Source organism: Peromyscus leucopus, chromosome 13, assembly GCF_004664715.2.
Source record: "Peromyscus leucopus breed LL Stock chromosome 13, UCI_PerLeu_2.1, whole genome shotgun sequence".
Classification (NCBI taxonomy): domain Eukaryota; kingdom Metazoa; phylum Chordata; class Mammalia; order Rodentia; family Cricetidae; genus Peromyscus; species Peromyscus leucopus.
Window position 1 is genome coordinate 9,890,356 of NC_051074.1, and position 16,724 is coordinate 9,907,079.

At 52.4% G+C, this 16,724-nt stretch overlaps 1 protein-coding gene, 1 long non-coding RNA gene and 1 pseudogene across 2 annotated transcripts in view; 1 reads left to right on the forward strand and 2 right to left on the reverse strand.

Moving 5' to 3' along the window:
* Window positions 1-3,955: 3,955 nt before the first annotated feature.
* On the reverse strand, window positions 3,956-7,430 carry LOC119088891. Its single transcript, XR_005092635.1, has 2 exons — window positions 7,338-7,430; window positions 3,956-6,614 (listed from the first exon to the last, which is right to left on the reverse strand). It is a non-coding gene; the product is annotated as an uncharacterized LOC119088891 (long non-coding RNA).
* A 2,543-nt stretch (window positions 7,431-9,973) lies between these two features.
* LOC114707778 lies at window positions 9,974-11,108 on the reverse strand (annotated as a pseudogene).
* A 3,103-nt stretch (window positions 11,109-14,211) lies between these two features.
* Window positions 14,212-16,724, forward strand: part of LOC114707793 (aquaporin-12) — a 6,580-nt gene continuing 4,067 nt past the window's right edge. Inside the window, exon 1 of the mRNA XM_028890626.2 lies at window positions 14,212-14,989. Coding sequence (XP_028746459.1) covers window positions 14,383-14,989 — 607 coding nt within the window. The 5' untranslated portion in view covers window positions 14,212-14,382. The remainder of the gene's footprint in view (window positions 14,990-16,724) is intronic.

Here is a 16,724-nt window from a genome sequence, read left to right on the forward strand (position 1 = left end):
GTGCCCACAGTGCAGTAGTGACAGAATTGTTCGAAAAGGTACCTCACTACCTTCTGATTGGATCTGGGGCCTCCTCTACACTAGGAAATTTTATGGTTGGTACCGAGATCCTGGGCAAAAGTCTACAGCTGGGCAAGTCATAGGCTCTGGGTAGAAGCCAATATTACTTTGCTAAGTGGCCCTACAGTCAAATTGCCTCCTAAGCATTTATGCCTGTACCCACAGACCGGGCTGGTTTCAACGTTGTCCCTTTCCTTATGGTGTAAGCCCTCCTCCTCTGTTTTCATTAAAAGTCTTTGAAAGAGCAGGTTTTGGATTAAAGCTCACTCAGTGCTCTGGGGGAAAGAATCAGCTCAACTTAAAAACTGGCAAATGATAAATATAAAGCTACAGAATCTTTGGGGTTTAACTCTATACATATAGCTGTGTGTGGCTCTGTATTGTCTGCATGCGTTAGGTTTGTATATTGTTTGCATGCTACCCAGGTGATTTATAAATTAGTCACAGAAACTGAAATTTTTCCTTTTAGTTCACAGAGTAAATGGAGTTAAATTAGGCCAAACTGATATGGTTGGTTGATATGAAATGATGAAAGGGATAGAGAAAAGAGATTCGATCAATGTGGCCATGTTGGAAAAAGCAAACTGAGAGGTCTAATGGCCCCAGGTCCATATTTAGACACAAGTTTTACATTTAAATAAAAAACAGAGAGTCAGAGGTACACATAATGGGTCAAGGTGTTATTTGATCATTGCCATTCTGGCCCCAAAAGGTGGTCCCCAAAAGCTCCTATTGCTCAAGGTATGGACTGAGTCTCAGGAGATTATTGCTCCTGGGGGTTCAGCTTTACCATCACAGCTAATTGTCTAACCAGGGGGTGTCCCTGTTAGGGACTTGTCCTACATTGGTCTAATAATAGGCCTTAACATTGGGAGTCATCACTCAAAAGCGAGTGGACAAGCCTTGTCCAGGAGGCAAATAGCGTCTGATGTTTGCTGGCATCTTCTCAGGGTGGGCAAATGCCTATTCCACCTAGACTGACAAAGTTAATCCCTAGAATACAGTTCCTCTCCTCTGGGTCTCTACAGCTTCAAGAACATCTTGAAGACCACTTAAACCTGAAAACTTTTTTAAAAACTAAACATTTTCTTTCATCAAGAAAAATACATCTTTTAAATCTAAAGATGTCTGATTGATGCATCTATTGGCATATATAACTGCATTTTTTTTCCTTTTGGCACTATTTGTATAATACATGCTCGGAGATTACAACTTCAACTATTTTTCTTTTAATCTATTTCACAATTATATTTCTTCTTAGAGTTATTTTGTTCTTTCCTGCATTCTCAATATATAACCATCAGTATTTTGTTTTAAAACAACCCAGAGATACAGCCCAGGAGCACACTATACAAGAATGGCCCTCCTGGGACAACATGCGGTCATAGCTTCCTGGATCCTACTCCATTAGGAGCCATTAGTGGGCACGATGGATCTTATGTTTTTAACTTCCTTATAAAAATTGGGTCTAGGATGCACAAGTTTCAGAGTAAACTCAGTGTGAGGTGGGGATCTCAGCAAATTCCTGCTCCATGGGGTCCAACTCTTCCCGGTCGCTGACTAGAACTAGCGACTTTTGTGGTCCCTCGTAGGCAGGCTGTGCCCCTCACAGCAGGAAATACTTACGAAATATATGCAGTTCTCCCGCAAAGATTTCCGGGGCCACAGCTCTCAGGAAGGAGTCCAGGTGGGACAGTTGGGTACAGTGAGATCGAGAAGGCCTTACAAAACAGGATGTAAAGACTGTAGATGAGAAGTACGTGCTGGTGAAAACAGGATGGCTGGAACAGCTAACTCACCACCAAGCCTGACTAGAACTGGCCGAAGTTACTGGAACGGGTGTAGAGGCATTCCAGAACACTCGAAAGTTAGCCGTAACTCATTATGAGCTACAAGTCACAGGGTGCAGAGAAATCCTGTACTATACACATGAACCTCAAAGTAGGTGCTATGCAGATGAGCCCCTAAAGCGCACCCCAGTGACACAAATGCCCTATCCTTTGTGAGCCAGCACTACGCTGCTAACTGTTCTTCCTGCTCCAGCACACTTCTTCCCGGGGAGACACGTCCTTTTTTTTTGGTTTTTCGAGACAGGGTTTCTCTGTATAGTTTTGATGCCTGTTCTGGATCTCGCTCTGTAGACCAGGCCGGCCTTGAACTCATAGAGATTCGGTCTAGCTCTGCCTCCCGAGTGCTGGGATTAAAGGCGTGCTCCACCGCCGCCGGCTGGAGACACATTCTTAATACATTTACTTGCATTGTTTGTCACTCTGTGTCCCTGTCCAATTCCTTGTTTGGGGATATAAGAGCCTGGAACCCCTCTAGATGTACCCACCACACCCCAATACCCACTGTCGTCACTGGTACGCCAATTAAAAAAACAAGTACTGACACAAAGGAGAAAATTTAATCACTGTGGCCACAGTAGAAAGAGGAACCGATATAATGACCTCCCAAGTCATCTTTGGGATACTGATGTGAGCTTTAGGTTAAAACAGAGAATTGGGCTGGGCGGTGGTGGCGCACGCCTTTAGTCCCAGCACTCGGAAGGCAGAGCCAGGCAGATCTCTGTGAGTTTGAGGCCAGCCTGGACTACAGAGCGAGATCCAGGACAGGCACCAAAACTACACAAAGAATCCCTGTCTCGAAAAATCAAAACCAAACCAAACCAAACCAAACAACAACAAAAAACAAAAACAAACAAACAAAAAACCCCAAAAAACCCAGAGAATTGGTGCAGGACAAATGGAGCCACAAATAGCGCAGCAGCCCTGGTCCAGGTACAGCCGTATGCTCATAGATCATTGCCCTCCTCTGGAGAAATGGCCTGTCCTGGGAGGCTTTGCTACTCCTAGAATCCAAGGTGAACCTCAGGGTTAGGACAATAACTTACCTGAGATTTCAGCCTTGAAGGTGGGTGAGAAAAGTATAAAAACAAGGCAGAGATGTCAAGCTCTCTTCCTGGACTTTGTTGCTTTGTGGGCCCAAGTGAGGAATCAGGGCTATGTAGCAAAAGTCTCTAAGTACCTGTTACAGCCTCAGCTGCACAGGGACATGTGGGGTGGGCCAGGGAGGCCCTGCCTCTGCAGCCTATCCCAGACCTGGGGGTATGGAAGCCCAAGGTTGCCTATATAAATGCTGTTCACCCAAAGGGAGGGCAGCGCCCCAGTGACCTCAGATGGTAGCAATGACCATGACCACCGGAGCACTGATGCCTGGTGACATCCTTGTTAGTTTTCAGTAGTTCTGTGAGCAGAAGCCAGCCAGCCTGGGCTGTTGTTACTTCTTGCTCCTACTGCATGCCTGGGCCATGGGGGCTGATCCACTGGGCATGATCAAGAGACTCCTGCCCTACCCCCACCCTTGGTCCAGCTGCTCATATCCAGGGAGAGGAGAGAAGCTTCCTGTCCTGTATCTTGGGTGAGAACCAAGAAAATTTTAGCACTTGACCTTATTACCTGGACTCGCTGTTGTGGCCACCCCAGAATAAGAACCTCTTAGAGTGTTCAGGCCAGGGCACATGGCCCAGTCACCTCCTGACACAGGTCTGAGATGTGCCCCCTCTGTAGGGAACTGCCGAGAATTACATGTCTCACCATTTTCCCAGCTGAGCATGACACCAGGCTTCTAGGTAGGCCTGTGAGATGGGGACAGAAAAGGCATTTGCTTTCCAGAGTTTCTTAAAGCAACCAACGCAAGGACCAGGTTGGGCAGGCCCCAGCCTGGAGGCTTCCTCTGCAATAGCATCAAACACTGCCTACTTTGGTGCCCGAGGAACTGCAGAACCTGGTCCCTCGGTCTTTGTGACAGTGTCAGTCCAAACAGGGGACTAAAGGGACCCAAATGATCATCACATCACTGAAAGAAAAAAAAAAAAAGCCAGGACAGCTGTGCCTCCAGTCGGGAGAAAGCTTTATTAGTAGTCTGCTGCTGATCTACAAGCAGAACTACTGGCATGGGCCTTGTGACCTGGAACCTGGAAAAGGACCAACAGCCAGCATGGCCCTTAGTGACAGCAGCGGGGCTTGTGTCAGGGGAGCAGGGCAGAGAGGTAGGTCTGCATTAGCATATGAAAGAAACCAGTCGGCAGAGAGGACTTGACCCCATCCCCTCCAAAGCCAACGCATAGCAGATCCACAAAAAGCTTACACTCTACAATGACCCCTAGGCGCTGGCGCCATTGAGCTTCTGACCTTTCTTCAAACTCTGGCCCACGTTTTCCCCTGGAGGTGCTTTCTTCCTTAATAAACTGTCTCTGCTGCTACTACTATTCACACGTCCCTGGGCCGTTTCTTTTACCAGGAAACAAGAACCTGGAAATCCCAGTGAGCGCTGATAAGATTCCAGTACCTGCCAGCAGCGTGGTGGCCCTATTTACTGCCAGTGCCAATGCCTGCCAGCCAAGACCACTCAGCAAGTCTTAGCAACAACAATGCCTGGTTTGGCACTTGCCGGTGGAGGTGTCTGAACATGGTGGAGGGTCCTGGCCAGCTGGAGGCTTGTTGTGGTGAGTCCGAGGTGCCGCCGACAGAGGATCTGGCAAAGACTCTGTCATGCGCTGCGTTTAGCTGTGATAGGATTTGAGCTGTGGGGGGCGATCAGGGTCTGAGGAAGCTGGTTTCTGCTCTGGACTGAGTGCCAGAGTGGAGCTGTGGGATGACAGGCACACTGGCATCTTGTTGAGCAGACGAAATGAAGGGTAGGTTTGTGCCACTGATGGACGGCATGGTGCCGTCCTTCCTGTGGGTCGGAGTGGGTGCTGTTGGTAGGTGCGTCCTTTTCTCTGCCTTGTTCTGTCACATGGGGAGAAACTGTGGCAGCCAGCAGTGGGAGGCCCAGAAGAGGAGTCGGGCCATGTACAAGGCGCCCGTTGGCAAGAGAAGACAAAGCCCCCCCTGAGGCAAATGGGGCACATCTGTCTGTCATGTCAGCTTCCTGCCTCCGTGGGGACTGTGCTCTCTCCCCCTGAGGCCGTGACTAGATGCTCACCCCTCATCCTCTCAGGTTAATCACTGGCCTAGAGGTCTGCAGGCAGGTGGCTTTTGTTCTGGTAGCAGGCTACAAAGTCAGGGATCTCCATTAGCATTGGCCAACCTTTTCTATAGAGGGCCAGATAGTAAACGTGTAGTCTCCTTTGTAGCCAGTCAGCTTTGTACTTGCTGGGCAAGAACAACCATTAGCCACACCTAAATCAACTGCTGCCTTTGAGATCCCACAGACAGCAACTTGCAAAGGAAGCCAGGAGGAGCGCCAGGCCTGGTCCACAGGTCTACCAGGGACGTCAGGCTGATGCCTCCAAGTTCCTTTCTTGCTAAGAAGTGCAAGGCCAAGCCCGGCCTTTATCCATAACAGTTCAGCAGGGGTGAGGGAGGGCTGGGCTTGCAGAGAAATTGACTTCTAAAAAAGGAGCAGTCCTATACAAGTTTCACTGCTCTGGACTGGGAATAACGCAGGTGAGTAGGGGCTGAGATGCCTCTCCACGGCCCAGCATGGCCAGAGCCAGCTCCTTATCCTAAAGAGCTTGGCTCTAGGACACAGCAAGAATCGACAGCACATGTTTCACCCACAGAGGGCAAGTTCAAAGTGTCTTCAATAGAGAGGCTGTGTGAAAATATGAGAGGATGGGAAATCTATGCACCGGCAGTGAACTGGGGACCAGACTCACCTTGGGTGTGGCTTCTGTCACATAGTGATCAACAAGCTATGTCCATCCTGGGGAGGACAGTGGTGATACTTAGAAAAGGCATGGGGATGCCTTGCGGGGCATGGGGATGGCTTGCGGGGAGCCACCCTATCGCACAGGGGCAAAAGGAAGAGAATGTCCAACCAGACAGGAAGGGCTTGGGGGGGAGGGGGAGGGGCTATGCTCTGTGAGCCATGTGCCCTCAGATAGCAGCTAATACTCCCGGGAAGAACTGCTGGCTAGATGCTTGCAAGCTCTAGTCTTGTTAGAGACACCCGAAGGAGGCTAGGAGTCCAGATATGCAGTCCAGTGTGTACAAAGGCACGGGGAGCTGCAGGGATGTGGATCTCATAACCTCAGTTATGTTTTCTGAGAAGACAGCAGGGCGGCAAGGTCTGCAGATAAGCAGAGGCAGGTGGCGACCGCAGAGGACATGGAAGCAGCCATGTTCAGATCATGACAAGCAGCTTGACTAGGCACTTCATGTTGAGATCGGGGCTGCAGGCTAGAGGCTGAGGCCACAGGCAGTCTAGCCCTGATGCCCTGAGTTGTACTGTACATTGAATATAGAGAAATGAGGAAAACGGTGTGGACAGAGTTAGAGGAGGGGCTCAAAAAGATGCTGCTCTCGATGGGGGAGGGAGGCCGCCGGTAGCATCAGGGCCAGCCCTGCCTCCCTAGTGGGTCCTTCTTGTGTCCACGACGCTCTGGATGCCTTTAAAGCCCGGTTCGCCCATCCTGGAGCATTGGCATACTAGATTTGAGGCTGTAAAGAATGGGGGCTTCACCAGCACCTCCAGAACACGATGCACTGAAACCATTCTCTCGACGACGTTAAAGAGGAATGAACGATCACGGGCAAGTTTTTAGCCTGTGGGGTAGAGACAGCTGGGAAGTCAGGGTTGCAAGTAAAATAGAAACAGAAGCTGACACCAAGGGAGGGTGGTGAGCCCTGGTCTGACTCCTCTGACTCCGTGGAGCTTAGTGGAGACAGTAGCAAATGTCAGGCTCAGGAAAAACAAAAACCCTTGCTCTGGCAGCTGGGATGTAAGGGCATGTTGTGTTGTAAGGCCCATTGAGGTGAGTATGAGCTGCAGTTTCAGAAGGGTGTGTTTTCTCAGACAATATGGGGGCAACAGAGACCACCTGTCTATAGGTTTGGAGAAAGTGCAATAGTTCCTGTGTTCGGGTGGAGGCTCTAATATTTCTCCAGAGGGCTAGAATCTTCCACAAAGCACTCAAGCCTGTGGACAGAGACTAGGAGGAAATGACAGGTCCGTCTTCCCAGTATAGAATATCCATGCAAAATTGATGGTAGCTCCAGTCAGGCAGTCTCGGGGACCAAATGAACAGTTTGAGTTACCATCGCTCTATAAGGGAACCTCCCCTGAATTACAGGAGAAGGCTGCAGATCCCCTCAGTCAGAGGCCGCTATCCCTGAATAATCATTCAGAGCAAAGGAAGTGTTCTTCCCACTGATGTGGACTTTGCCCCTCTTAATACTAAATTCTGACCATACACATGTTCTTCCCACGGATGCGGACTTCGCCCCTCTTGATGTCAGATTCTGACCATACACGTGTGGTAGCCTTACCCGACAACAGTGTAGAGAGGGCAGACAGCACTCAGGGTGGCATGGCCAGCCAGAAGGGTTTCTCTGTGTTCTTGCTACTGGACCACAACTCTAGCGCTGCCTGGGAGGAAGCAGAATTCTAAACGGTCCACTGTGAGCAGTTGTAACTGTCAGTGGGTGTGGCCCATCATAGCTAAAGGGGGGGGGTGGAGGGGCTAGAATGAGGGGGGGGGATGGGCATCTAAAAAGCCAGGAATAGGCAGCGGTTTGGGAGCCAATGGACACAGGACAGCCAACATCTTGGCAAATCTTGGGTTCAGGGCTAGCTGACAAGGGGTGAGTCCAACTTGGGAACATCCCAGTGGCCTCACCCTACCTACAGGAGCATTCTGAAGTATGCTCAGTAAAGCCTGGCCCTGAGAGTTACTGCTCAAGAGAGAGGCTAGGGGAAGGTGCTGGGAAGACAGGTGGGGGACACCAGATGCCGCGCAAGGACTCACCCCAAGATGGATTGATATGAGGATGAAGACTGAAGAGGCAAAGGCCAGGGCCGTACCTCCTGGAGCCACCAGCATGCCAGTATCTGGCAGCTTTATCATGCACTGCCCCCCAAACCTTTACCACAGCCATCGAGTACCACAAGCATACTAGTCTTGTCCCGGGAGGGAGCCCGTCACTTGCTCCATGGGGCAGCACCACGCACTCGTGTCTGATGTATCCCTAGGGGAAGAGAGATCACAGTTCACTGAGGACTCCCCTCCAGACAAGCTGCTGCCTTTGGAGCTGCTGGCTTCAGATCTGGGGCTCCATCCCACTTTAGAGTGCACGATCCCCACCCCCATGTTACTCATGACAGCATGAAGTCAAGTGAGAGGAACTGACATGGTTGGTTCATGAGGATGGGGACTCCTGGGTCAGTAGACTCTCAGACCACTCACCATGTAGAAATCAAATAAACTGGAAACCAGCTGCTGATGGAATCCATATGTATGCCAGGCCTAATGGTGCGTACCTGCAATCCCAACACTTGGGAGGTAGAGGTAGGAAGATCAGAAGTTCAATGTCGCCCTCAGCTATGTCGTGAGTTCAAGGCCAGCCTGGATCATACGAGATCCACCCTCAAAGAACACAGCAGTCCATATTAATGTAATAATGCACATTCATCAGACACTACTCTAAAGCTATCCCTTTCAGCCTTTCAGGGCTTCACTGAGAGCCTGTGTAACTGCTTAGACTAGGGGGAAAAAAGCCAGAGAAACATCAAAACTATTTTAGAAGATAAAGTTCTCCTTGGGCTTCCTGCTACTTCATTACACAATTACCCCCCTTCCAAACAGAATAACATTCAATTTCTAAGAGTCATGTCTACATTGCCCAGCATGCCTAAACATAGAGTGTTGTCCTAGAATTATCTGCTAGATTGACTGGCAGCTATAAAACTAAAAGAGAAAAAAAAATGAGCATTCATTAAGTAAGAGAGAGTTGTCTGGCTGTGGCTCTAGAATTCAGCAGTGGACTTCCTGAAGGATGGTCTCTCTGGAAAGGGAGATGACATCCTTCTGTGGTCAGGCAGTGTGGACAGCATGTGGCGCGGGCAGGTCTCTGCTCTCCAGAGGAGGATCTGAGCTGAGGAGTGTTGGAGTCATCCGACCTTCACCAGGGAGGGGACGAGAAAGGGAGGATGAGAAGAGAGGGAGGTGTACAGTGGCCAAGCCTGGCTGCAGGTGAACGAGGTCAGCATGTGTGGTGAGCCCTAGCTGTTCCAGAGAGAACTTTGGGTTACTGATTGGAGCGGCACACAGAGGAGCGTGGAGGAGACTGAGATGCAGTCCAAACAGTTAATAGTTCCTACCTACCAGTTCCCTCACAGGGGGACAGGGAGGAAGGAAGAGAGAAAAAAGGCGCACTAAGGTGTTCTCCCTAAAGGGTAACATGAATTTTCATGAGTATTTTCCACAGTCACGGAGGCACGGCTGACGTAGATGGTGCCACATCTGTTCTCTTGTCGTCTTCCAGTTCTTCCCACCACCTCATACCTTCCTGCCTCATGGCTCGCTCTTCTACATGTCTCTTGGGTCCATACTACCTTGCACCCCACGGTTGATGGATAATCAGCTCCTATGTTCCTAACCCCAGATGTCTAATCTCAGAAATCACTGCCACTGGTATTCGCGGACTACAAATCTTCCTCCTGTATGGCATTGATGCCACTGTTGGCAATATGGGCAATATCTTCTGGGCAGATGGCCTCCATACTGGCGGTAACAAAGGATAAAGTGGCGGCATTATTGCAGCCTTCCAAACTTGCCTCATCGTCCAGAGGCAAGGTTCCACCACCCAGAGATATGCCAGGGCCTCCCTTCTTAGTCCGGTGGGCCTTGAGAGCTCTGACAGATGACTACTCTTCAAGAAGCTCTTAGGGCACTCAGAGTGGGCAAACCTCATCTCCCCCGTGCGTGCGTGTTTTATGTCTCTGCAGCTCATCTGGATGTGCCAAGTGTCTCCCACAGCGTGACCAGGAACACACAAGCATGCCTCTTCTCTACATGCCAGCGCCACAGTACTGGAGGTAGGAGGTCTTGCCGTTTTCTGTGCCACACCCCAATATGGCAGATGTACAGTTTGTTTTTATGCTCGGATCTCCAGAGTCCCCCATCCCCCGTACCCCCTGCCCCTCTGCTGTCTTTACAGTAGGGTCAGATAGATACACGTGTCCCACTGGACCCTCCGACCAGCTTAGACATAGGGATCAGGGCTGTTCTCTTCCCCACCTGACGTCTCCTATGTATCCTGTCACCAAGAGATCCATGGAGGTCAAGGTGAGTTCCGTGATCAAATGCGGTAATTGTTGATAGCCAATGGCAGGCTAGGAGATGGGTCTGGTTCCCTGAAGTACCCAATACTGAGGTTAATCACTTGGAGGCTTGGTGGGGAGGAGAGTTGGTGGGGAGGAGAGTTGAGCAGCATTCACCTGACTATGCAGCAGGAAAGGAGGCAGCTGAGGCAGAGGGCGACATCGCTGCTGCTATTGTGCTCCAAGCAAACACCCTGCACTTGAGGCAAGGCGATTGTCTGGGCCTGTGGCTTCTGAACTTGGAGACCTTGCAGCTGCAGGAGTGGTGTCTGCTGACTGACGTGTCCCTTGACCCTCACTGTTGGCGTCTCGAATGATGATGATACCAGAGTCTGGAACAGCCTTACGTTGGAGGCTCTGGAGGGTTTCCTTGGGAAGTAGCTTGAGTTGTGAAGGTCCGGCCTGATGATGGTGCTGCTTGGGGGGGGAGGGGGGGCTGAAGAGCTGTCCCGCTTGAACTAGCTAAGAGGAAGAAGAATTTGTCATTACCATGTCTGCTGGTTTCACTCTGCCTCTTTTTGCTGACTCCCTTGCAGCGAGCTTCCCAGCGTCTGGTGCTGCCGTATGTTCAGAACATCGGGCTCCCGTAGCCCGCTGACCTGGAGCATCTGGCCTTGAGAGTTGGTCCCTGATCATCTACCGGTAGTAAACGTCACAATTTCCATGTTGCTGGTGGTCGTGGTTCTTGAGTGCCTATGGACTCTGGTGCAAAAGCAGCTGGAACTATCGTGTGAGGACAGGGAGATGGCAGAGCTGATGGAGATCCCTGAGGTGACAGGCTGTGAGCCGCTCTCCTGGGATCCAGAGCTGCTGATGGTGACTGGCTGAGAACTGGGAGTCGAGGCAAGGGTAGAAACGCAGATGATAGAGCAGCAGAACAAGGCTTCCACTCGGGGGCTCTGGGACACCAGTCGCACATGGAGTCTGTTTGAGAGTACGTTATTAGTCAGGCCTTGGAGGGGGACAGGTTTGGCTGCTGCCCGTCAGCGTCGGGAACTGTGGGATCACTTTATACTGAATATTAGGCATCACTCTGGGGAACTGGTACTTCTGTAAGTCGGAGGCGGCGGTAGCCACAGCAAACCGCCCACCAGAGACTGCGGTTCTTGGAAGGCTCACTCACGGTCATGGCCGGTGTCGGTGCTGTTGCTACCCTGTTTCTTTGGGACAGTAGTAGCCTCAGAGGAGGAAGAGGTGATCTGTCAGTCATTGGCCCCCTGTGGAAGTTGAAAGGCCGTGAGGTCAGGTTCACCTGCGCCTCTGACTGGCCCAGACCCTAGGAATCCCTCTCCTTTTTAGGTGACTCGGCTCTGCTGCAGGTTGCTGCCAACAGAGCCAAAGCCAGCTGCGACTCCTGCCCTCTGCCTCCACCATCGCTGCCACAGGAGCCTGAGGAAAAGGGGCCACCGCTGCCACCAACATCTTTTTCAAATCTTGACCACCGCCACTGCCACTTCTTCAACGGAGTAGCCTTGGCTGCTCATGGTGAGGGCTGAGGGGTGAGTTCAAGAGGGCTGGCCCAGAGGGAGGGCCGTGGTGCTGATGGGGCAAGCCAACTTGGACCCAGTTCAGGAGGGATGAGGAGGAGGGAGTGGCTTGTCCAGATGAGGCTTTTTACAAAACAAAGGCAGGAATAAGCTGGAGGCTGTACCCTGGTACCTACTTTTGCTGACTGTAATGTCTCAGAAGAAGTGGAAAGCTTCCCAGACAAACTCTGATATCCATTCTTGATAAACCAGTCACAGAGGGACACTCCGTCAACTTGACCAAAGGCATCTATAGAAGCCCTGGCGCATGCTGGTGACGGGGCCGGACGAGACCTTAACAAAGGTCTGGAGCGACATGGTACACTCACTTCTCGCCACCCCAGGCCCTGGAGGTTCTTCCGGGCAACGCAAAGAGACAAAACCTAACACATCCCACATGGAAGATCCTCCTGTTCTTCAAAGGCAATACTCAGTTCCCCCTGCTCTATGATTCAACACAATTCCAGCCGTAATTCCACAAGATTTTAAAGTTAAAGTGGAGGCCTGTAAGAGCACATACTTCTCTTACCAAAGTTCGGTTCCCAGCACCCACGCCAGGCAGGCCATAAGCCCACAAGCCCAGCTCCCAGGGATCCAACGCTAATCTCTGTGGGAACCTGCACACATGTGTACAAATCCACACACAGACTTGTAATGAAAAGAAAATAAAAATCTTTATAAAGATTAAAATGGAACTTGACACACTGATGCTGAAGTGTGTATGATATGCAAAGATACCGGATAGCAAACAGTCGTGAGAGGAATGAGGGCTGGAATCCTTAAATCACCTGGCTCCAGAATGTGCACGTGTGTGTGCACTGTGTCACATTGGTGCTGTCGGGGAGTAACTGGTCAGAGACCAGAGCAAAACGTCCAAAAGGCTCCCTGGCCAAAGACCCCCACTATGGATGGAGAAAAGAGCCACCAAGGAGAAGGCGGGAGGCAGATGTTGGAGTGTTGGGGTCAGGATAGGGGGGGTATCACCTGGACCCTTTCTCCCATGATCCCCTGCAGAGAATCTTCCTTCTTCCACCCATGATCCAAGGCTCTGCAGCTTCCAGAATGTTCTCTGGTGGAAGAACGGCACTGGTTCCCGCCCTCCACATAAAATGTGCCCTGACATGCTAGACGGAAGTCCACACCACAAGGAACAGCCAGCCTGCTACTGCTCTTATTCCCCGGAAAGTCAGAAGCTGGACACCAGGCCTGTTTCTCGGCTTCCCACTGATCACTACAGTTGAGTTCCCTAACTCTGACCTCAGTGGGGCCTAGAGAGCTTTCATCTCTGGGACTGCTGGGGGACCAGGCAAGCAGGTGTCCCGTTCCCCCCCCCCCGCCCCTGCCTGATCCTTCACTCTGTCTATCCCCATCACACTTCACCCCTTTCTGGAACCATAGTGGTGTCTTGGGGAGCACTGTTCATACCTCAGTCTGATTTTTTTCATCACAGCAGCATCTTCTGGAAATGTCCCTTCTGTGGGTGGGGACATGCTTTGTCTAGACCTACTTTACTCTTCTCTCAGGACCAGCGTGTGTGAAGGAAGCTCACGGTCCCCCTCATCGAAGACTTTGCGTGGCCCGCCCTGTGCCTGGAAGACACCTCCAGCATCCCCTCTGAATACAGACTCATCCTCCTGTCCCATGAGTGTCTCTGTGGTGTCCTTATGACAAGCCCCCACCCCAGTGACCTCTAACCTTTATGCTCTGCAGCCTGACCAGGGTCCAGCGCAGAGTCCCCATAATGTCCCCAACTCCTCTGATACCTCCAGTCCTGACCTGAGAGCCGCAGCCTAACCTATGACCTCAGGAAGGTACCTGCCCATGCATCTCATCTGTACACAGTGCAGGGACAGGGTGCTGTGTAGGGCGTTGTCCCCTGACAGGTAACACCATGCCCTCATCCTGGGCCAACACATCCTGGGGTCTGTAGGAAGGAGCAGTGCTTCTCGGCCAATCATTTTGTCAAACACTTCTTCTAGGTCTTTCTTTTAAAAGCATATCTCGTTTGATGTACACGGCCAGGCAGAAAAACCAAAAGCACGGTGAAGGGCCCACTTCTGCAGACGTGGTGTCCTGCAGCCCGGAGCTCTCTCCTGGGGCCCTGGTTTTCCGTGGGCATGGGGGAGTGAGTGTGGGGAACTGGCCCATACAGCGGGTCCCAGTGTAGCAGCTGCTTCTTGGCTAATTCCAGGAGTTAGTGAGCCAGTGTGATTGCGGCTCTAAGGGTCCTTCCCAGGAGGGGACATTGTACAGTTGCAGGGCAATGAGCGACCAAGTGGAGACAATGTAGACATTGGGAAGAGGTGTTGTGATCCTGGTGTCAGACACCCCCACACCACCACCACCACCACCCCCGGCCCCGGGTATGAGTCATAGACCTCATGGTGGCTTTGAAGAAGGTGGCCTGTCTCCAGGCTGGTGGGAGAGGGAAGTGTGTGTGTGTGGGGGGGGGGGCAGGGTGCCTCAGCCCAGGGACTTCACTAAGCAAGGCGGGCCCTCTGTGGGTGTTCCTTTCAGCACTTGGCATTGTGACCGGCGCTGTCACTTGTAAGGGGCACAGGTGTGGTGTTCCCAGTAGCCAGGTGCATTCTCTTACAGCTCCTCTGTCCTTGGGCCGTGGGGCCAGCCGGCCTCCCACGCGGCACCAGGTCCTTGCTCAGCACGGCCCCTTGCAGATCCCAGAGCAATGGCCAGTCTGAACGTGTCCCTCTCTTTCTTTTTTGCCACCTGTGCCCTCTGTGAGGTGGCCAGGAGGGTCTCAAAAGCCCTGCTCCCAGCGGGTACCTACGTCACTTTTTCCCGGGAGGCCCTGGGTGCGGCCCAGCTGGCAGCCTGCTGCCTAGAGATGCGAGTGTTGGTGGAACTCGGCCCCTGGGCTGGGGGCTTCGGGCCCGACCTGTTGCTGACCCTGCTCTTCCTGCTCTTCGTGGTGCACGGGGTCACCTTTGACGGGGCCTCCGCCAACCCCACTGTGGCCTTCCAGGAGTTCCTCATGGCGGAGGCCTCGCTGCCCGGCACCCTGCTGAAAGTGGCGGCCCAGGTGCTGGGCGCGCAGGCCGCCGCCGCCCTGACGCACCGCTGCTGGGCCTGGGAACTCAGTGACCTGCACTTGCTGCAGAGCCTCATGGCTGTGCACTGCAGCTCGACCCTGCGCACCTCCGTGCTGCAGGGCACGCTGGTGGAGGGCGCCTGCACCTTCTTCTTTCATCTGAGCCTCCTCCGCCTGCAGCGCAGCCTTCTTGTCTACAGGGTACCGGCCCTGGCGCTGCTGGTCACGGTCATGGCCTACACAGGTGAGACCCGCTCCCCTTTCTGCCGGACCTGTCAGGACCTCAACACCTTCACTGGTACCCAAAAAGGGTTCTTCTGGCCAAGGGTCCCACCACAAGTCCTTGTGGTGACTTCTTGGGGCCCTGACAGGCGGGTAGGGGCTGGAAGGCTAGCCCCGGGGGAGGGGGGATTGTGTGTAGGGGAGCCATGTCCCATATACCTCTCCTCAATTCCCAGCTGCAATGCTCATTACATCTGGGGCAGCGGGAGCAGCTAGGCATTTCAAGGTTTGGTCCTGGCTGTGCTCTGGATGCTCCCGGGCCCTCCAACACCCCATACAGGGCAACCATTTCTTGTTGATTTCTCTCTCCCTTCCACCCTCCTCACTCAGTCCTGAGACAGCAGCAGCCCCTCATGCCCGTAACCTCTGTCCCGGCCATGCCGGCATCCTGACTAGGCTTTGGTGGTCTCTGGTGCTCTTGCGGGCGCTGCTCGGGACGACTCAAAGCCTACACTCTAATTTTGTTTCCCAGATGTCAGCCCTGGGATCCACCTGGAGGGAGGCATCCCTAGATGGGATCCCAGGACAGGGAGCACTACAGGGGAGCACCGCAGGCTGTTGACCAGCTGCAGCCCAGAGCTTCAGGCTCTGTGGATGTTGCATCATGCCAGATGCAGAGGTTTCTTTTCCTTCCTTCCTCCCTCCCTCCCTCCCTCCCTCCCTCCCTCCCTCCCTCCCTCCCTTCCTTCCTTCCTTCCTTCAAGATTTATTTTGTTTGCAGTGTTCTGTATGCAGGCCAGAAGAGGGCGTCATATCTCATTACAGATGGTTGTGAGCTACCATGTGGTTGCTGGGAATTGAACTCAGGACCTCTGAAGAGCAGCCAGTGCTCTTAACCGCTGAGGCACATCTCCAGCCCAGAGCTGAGGTTTCTAAAGGCTTGTTCTAAGAGGCCAAGAGCCCAGGAAGCAGAAACAGCACAAGTCAATGCTGAGCCAAGCCAGCTCAAGACTTTGCGACCTATACTAGCAAGATCACAAGAAAGACCTCCAACACCCTGATCAGAGAGGATAAACTGAGGCCAGCAGTGCAAGAGAACAGGGGAGGGTGGTGGTCTGCCGCAGAATGCCCAGGGGCGGCTGTGTCCTACCCTGTGGGCCAGGGTTCTCACCTCCCACAGCAGAGCTGCCTGTGACCTGCACCCAGGTCCAGGTCCACACAGTACTTGCTCTTCCTGAGGCCCAGGCTCTGCTCTGCCTCCCCAACGCCATTGTCTGCTTCCTGGTGTGGCCTGAAAAATCGTAGCTGGCTCAACTGCTCCCCTCCCCTGGCTTCTCTCCTGTGGGTTCTCAGCTGGTGACTCCTCTGTAGTTATCCCAAGGCCTGAAGGTGACATCTCTGTCCCTGTTGCTGTTTTTATCTCAGTCTCCCTGTCTCACTCTTTACAAACACACACACACACACACACACACACACACACACACACACACACACACACACACCGTCTCCTTGTTTTATTTTGGTGTTGGTTTTGTTTTGTTTTGTTTTGTTTTTTAGTTCCCTCTCTGGCTCTGGTCCTCCCTTGGTGTGTCTGCCCCCCCTTTCTCTTTCCCTCCCTGTAGCCTTTGATGTTTCTCCTCATACCTCTCTGGGCCACCTCCCAGAAGGTGGGGGCGTTGGATCAGAGGGCTCATGATACAGGAGTCTCGGGGTGAGGGATGGGGGAGTGTGTCAGACATCCCTGGTACAACCTTGGT